The following is a 6,000-nucleotide window of genomic DNA, read 5'->3' on the forward strand; positions in this document are numbered from 1 at the left end:
CGCCGCTTTGAGCGACATGATTAACTCTTTGACTTTTAATAGGGTCTGAACGGCCGGACGTAGCCGGCCTCCCGTTTTGGTAAGCCTGTGCTTGGGTCGGTTGTACAATTCTAGAAACGGATGCGTCAACAACCATTGGCTCCGGAGTATTATTTTGCGGTGCAGAGTGCACTTAGGCCTTATGTGGTTTGCTAAAGTGCGGGTTTTTACCGGCACCAAACTGTTGATTAGGCTGCGGGAAGGGCTTGTCTTGTTGACGATCTTGTGGCTTTGGATTTTGCCGACGATCTTTGTCCTCCTGGCTTCTTGCAAACGTAGTTGCGAAAATATACTTTTCGTGGTTCGATTCCACTTCTTGTGCCCGGGCCAAGGCCGATGGCATGGCTTTCGGCTTTGCCGAGAAGAGCACATCCGTGAGGTTTTGCTTGAGGCCTGAAATGAGCACGCGTAAAGCGTCGTCGCGGAATTTGGCGCACAAAATTGTTGCCATTGACGTGTCATACGACATATTGACTTTATTTGTCAATAAGGTGAGTTTTTTCTCAACCTCATCGTAATACTGTAGAAGGGTCATGCTACCCTGTCTTAGGGTTCCTAGCTCTTGTTCAATGACATGCATTGGTCGCTTGTCACTGAACGTGAAGTCAAGACGACTTATTATCGCGTCGAAATTTAGTACCGTGCCGAATGAGGACAGCACGGCGTCGGCAGGGCCCCTAATCTTACTTCTAATGATGATAACCGCCTGGTAGTGGCGCGAGCTACCATCATACCGTCTAAAAATATGGTAAGCGGCCGTGGCCGCCTGTCGCCAGGAGACGTATGTTTCCTGTGCACCCGCAAATTCGGGCAAGCATTTTACAGCATCTAAAGGTTCGCTACATTGTATATTATCATCTATTTGAATAGCCGTGTATGTTTTTATTTCTGCTGCCGTTGCTGGTGAAGTATTTATTGCTGCCACCCTGCCAGCCAACTCCTCGATTTGTTGTCTTAACCCCTGCTCTCTTATGTGGTTCTGAACGGCCTGTTCTGTTAGGGCATTATTAACAGCTGCCTGTATAACGGACCTAAGTTGCTCGGGATCCATGACGTTTGTAGGAGGGACGGGGGGCTTGCGTCTTGGGGTTGGGGCGTGTACTTGCCCTATACTCTCGGACTCTGAGTCGCTTGAGTATTGTTTTCTGTTCCTATATTGGAGAAGCGGATCACTCATGGGTAGTCGAATTTAACTGCACAGAAATCCGTGCACGTAAGCAAAAGTGCTGCATGAACAAAGACAAAGTCGAAAGACTTTGGGGGTCGTATTTCCTTTTAGTTTATCTGCACCTGTCAAATTGTAAATTATAAAATTCTAAATACGGAAATTCTCCAAAAATTCACTTCGCACTCGTTTATTTATTTATTTGATTTTCCTCTTTTTTTTGTTGTTACAAGAATTAAATGGGCAGAATTAAATGCTTGTTTTTCTTGAGACAGTGGTCCGAATTATATAGATAACTTTGACTGAAGACATAAAAGTGTATTTTGTGAATTTTGTGCTGTTTTGCAGCTACGTTTTTCCCGCGCCGCCGTCACTTTTAATTTCCAAGCTTTAGTTTTTTTCGGTGGGGTAATCTGTTACCACTAGTTGAGCGCCAGTAAGTTATTTATAAGTTTACTGCAGTTAGTACCTCGCTGCAGTCCCGTTGTTGATCGCCGGTTTGGTCGATTTACGTTGGTATGAGGATGGTGGTTCTGCGTAGCCCTTGTAGGTAGGTGGACGGTCGTCCGGCGGTCAGCTTTCGTCCACTGAAGAGTTATGACGATTACGCTGGAAGGGTAACTGCCCTCCGTTCACTACTGGCCTAGAGACTCAGTCAGTGTTCAAATAATAAATTGTTTAACGGCGGTTGCCGGAGTTCGTTTTATGAGCGATGTGCTCTTTATTGGATTCAAATCAAAACTGAAACTTAAAGCTAACATAATTGAACTTCATAGCGGCCACTCCAATGGGCAGTGCTTGCCGGCTATGCACGAGCATCCGGCCAGACGCTGTGTCAGCAGTTTGGCCGGCGCGATGTTTACGTAAACTGTGGTCAACAACTTTGGTTTTGCTGGCCACAGTTAACTTACATGTGTGTATGACTGCTTGCTACACGTCCGAATTACTAACTTTTAATGAAATGAATGACTTCTAAATTCTGGGTATAAAACTATCGTTCCCCGGTAGTTTTATTTATATTACTTGCTCATATATACCGCCATTATCTCAGTTTCCAATTTCTGCGAACCACCTTTCCGTAAAACAGTCCATTTGTAATAAACTATCCGACAGAGATCAGTTAATAATTTTAGGTGATTTTAACATAACTAATGTGACTTGGTCCCCGGATAAAAAAAAATATTTTACTTCCTTTATCGCAGCATAACTTTACGGACGGCTTACTTGACATTGTACTATCTCAAGTAAACCGTTTAAAATTCTTTGGGCGTTTACTGAATTTTTGTTTTGTGTCAAATTCAGAAGGCGTTTGTGTTTTGGGCACGTTGCCACTTACTAAACCTGAAGATCCCTATTACCCAGCATTAGAGCTGACTATTGATGCAGGAACAGAGTTAAAGGAACATTTTGGAAAGACTGTTAAATGAATTTACTGCTTTCGTAAGACAAACTTTGGTCGCTTAGATATTTGTATATCTAACTTTGACAGGTCCATACTTCATGCACTAACATGGCTGAGGCCATTAATATCTTTTATAATGTATTGAACTCCTTCTTCCATAAGTACGTTCCGTTACACTATCCGTCTAACTCCAATAAACATCAACGGTTTCCGCTTCCCCAAGCTTTTTGAAAACATTTTTACCCTCCACTTGCAACATCTCTGTAGGTCGATTAGCTATTAAATGGCTTCATTGTGTTTTGTGTTATCACAGTGGTAGGAGGTAAAGAGTCCTGAATAAAAGCTCTGTCTCTAAAATAATCCAAGTTCCAACAAACCTCTTCGAACCAATGTCTTTCGTTATAAATGGCTTCAGAAAAAACCTTCAGACTGACGTCGTTTACACTGTCTTTAATAAAGCATTCAATTCTGTAAATCACTCTCTTTTGTACGGAAGTTAGACTTATTAGGGTTTTAAAATGATCTTCTAAAATGGATTTTGTGTTATCTAAGTGGTAGGACACAACGAGTCCTCTTTAAAAGCTCCGTCTCTAAATAATCCAAATTACTTCAGGCGTCCCACCTGGGCCCGCTTCTTTTTACACTATTTATTAACGATCTGCCTCTAGTTTTGACAAACTCGCGTGTCCTTGTGTATGCAGATGACGTCAAGTTATGCTTGCAACATAGCGATATTTCCCTCTGTTCAGATTTACAAACGAACCTTAACGCGTTTCAAACATGGTGCTCTGAAAATCTATGGGACTTAAAAAGCACTAAATGCAAAGTAATGACATTTTATCGGGTCAACCCACATTATGCCACGTATAAGTTAGGTGGTTGCGAGTTGGCTAAAATGACCTTGTCGTCCTTTTGGACCCGACATCCATGGTGAATAAAGGCAGAGGAGTTCTTGGATTTATAAAAAGGTGGTCTAAGGAATTTGATGATCCATATGTTACAAAAACTTTGTTTATTTATTAGTGCGTCCAATTCTGGAGTATTGCTCACCAGTTTAGAGTCCCCAATAAAGTATACACATTACTATTTACTATTAGTATTTGCTCTACGAGGCCTTAATTGGAATGAAAACCGTATCTTACCTTCTTACCCTATTAGACTTCTTCTAATTAGTTTACTGACTTAAGCTAATCGTAGAAAGATGATTGGTATTACTTTTATTCGTAGACTTATTCACGGAGAAGTGGAGAATCGCGAGTTACTGGGTCGCCAACATTTCTCTGTGCCTAATAGAATCACCAGGAACTATATTTCTGTTATCTTAAGCCATTGTCAATCAAGCTATGATATGCATGAGCCTTTTAGAGTACTATGTAATAACTATAACAAACTCTATCATATCATTTCTACTACCGACTCTTTACCAATTTTGAAAGCACTAATCTTATCTTAAAAAACCATTCGCCACGAACGTTTTTAGAAAAAATACCGGAAAATACCGATGTTTAACGATATTTTGTTGGTCCCACCACTACAACAGCTGTTTTATATATGCAAGGTTGGCGCAATTTCGGATTGCTTTCGAATATATAATCTATTTTGTATAAAAATTACGTGCTTCTGCTTGCAGTAACTCAATGCACCGGATTTTGACAATCAAGAACTTACTTCCTGCCCTAATCAACGATCAGACTTAGTATTTTATTATATTGTATAAACAGATTAGTCTTAGCTGCATTCATTACTGCTGGATCTCTAGCACGAATTAACTCCCACATATATGGGGATCCTTGCCTATTTTAGAAACTGTGGTGGTCTCCATTGCAAACCCGTCAAAAAACACCATCAGCTTCCCTTTCTTGTCGCCCAAGTTGGCAAATGCAGCGATAGCATTATGGATGCCCTGCTGAGCACTAAAGATATCCGTAAACTTGCTCATATTCATGATTTTTAATTAATTTCCAATAAATATTTAATTTTTTACAATTGCTGCATATAAACTTCGGAGTGCCGAAGTTTGCTTCGTCTTAGTATTAAAATTCTAAAGTCTGGTTATTTTTTTCTTAATAGTGAATTTTCTCTTTGCAGTTTGAATTACATGAAAATGGATCTCCGAAAGTTGGATCAGGATCACGTGGATTGGGTACTGATATTGCCATTATAAGTAGCATGGTTTTTTTAGCCCAGTTTATTTTATCATTATGTATGGGCACAATAATTAAAATATCTGGAACAACTACGGCTATTATAAGTACCGCCAGCTTCTTGAGTTTTTGTGGAGCTCTGTCCGCTACGAAGATTATGTATTTGGATCTATAAGCTAAATTTAAATAAAATGTAATTTAATATTGTGTTTTGAACAATGCATGGCGTTCTATAATTAAAACTAAATAAACTATTGTGTGACCCCAAACTCTTTAATTTCGGATGCAATTCACTTTGTATTATTCTACGTGTTCGTGTGTGTAAGTTAAGTCCCTGTTTATGTTCGGGATCCCATCTAATCCAAAATATATATTTTCACATTATTGAGTGATCTGTTATTTTATTTTTTTATGTTTTCGTTGAATTGCTCAGAAATTGGTTGAAAGAAACGTCTTAACTGTTCAGAAACTCAGATCAAAATGAAGGAAAGAGACCAGTTTTGTTTTTATTACGACACAATAACATCGATATTAGATTACACCTAACATAGACCAATATCTATATTAGGGGATTTTTAACACAGCTCCTCAAAAACTTAACTTATAGTTCGTAAAAGCCTTTTTCCTTTGCCGCATTAATGGACTTTTTAAATTTGCTTGATTCCGTTGGTGCAATTATCATTTAGCTATTGAAACTCTGACATTTGAATGGCATGAATAGCTGATCTGGTTTTGTTACTTATTAATTGTGTGCAAATCAAAACGAAATGAATTTAAGATCATGAATGTGATCGAGTTTACGGAAATATGTAATGTTCAGAACGACATCCATAATGGTATCAAGGCATTTTCGAACTTGGGCGATAAGGATGGGGAATTATCGTTAAATACACAGGAACACAAAATGAAACCTTTTGAAATTTCCACGAACCAATTGTACGTTTCCATAATTGGGTGCCCCTGAGTAAAAGTACAATACAAACTTATGCTCCATTAGCTAAGGGTTCCACGGTAGAGCTAAGAATACGAAAATCCAATGTTTGACGTTTTTTTAATTGTGTAGCTCAAACAACTGGAATCACCGTACATCCCCGCACTAGAAAAAAAATGTCTCCGGCTCGAACCATTGATCATGTATTTGGAATCCCTTATTTTTCACAATTTCTACTTTCTATATTTATTTTTTTTACATATTTTAATTGTACCTATGGGAGCTTTATGTTATAGTCGTCCGATTTTTATGAAATATA

At 39.0% G+C, this 6,000-nt stretch overlaps 1 protein-coding gene across 1 annotated transcript in view; it reads left to right on the forward strand.

Moving 5' to 3' along the window:
- LOC128265176 (proton-associated sugar transporter A) overlaps positions 1 to 5,027 on the forward strand; it is a 165,419-nt gene extending 160,392 nt beyond the window's left edge. The window contains exon 4 of the mRNA XM_053001030.1: positions 4,695 to 5,027. Within this exon, the coding sequence (XP_052856990.1) occupies positions 4,695 to 4,925 (231 nt within the window). The 3' untranslated portion in view covers positions 4,926 to 5,027. The remainder of the gene's footprint in view (positions 1 to 4,694) is intronic.
- Positions 5,028 to 6,000: the final 973 nt, after the last annotated feature.

Source organism: Drosophila gunungcola, unplaced genomic scaffold (genome assembly GCF_025200985.1).
Source record: "Drosophila gunungcola strain Sukarami unplaced genomic scaffold, Dgunungcola_SK_2 000098F, whole genome shotgun sequence".
Classification (NCBI taxonomy): Eukaryota; Metazoa; Arthropoda; class Insecta; order Diptera; family Drosophilidae; genus Drosophila; species Drosophila gunungcola.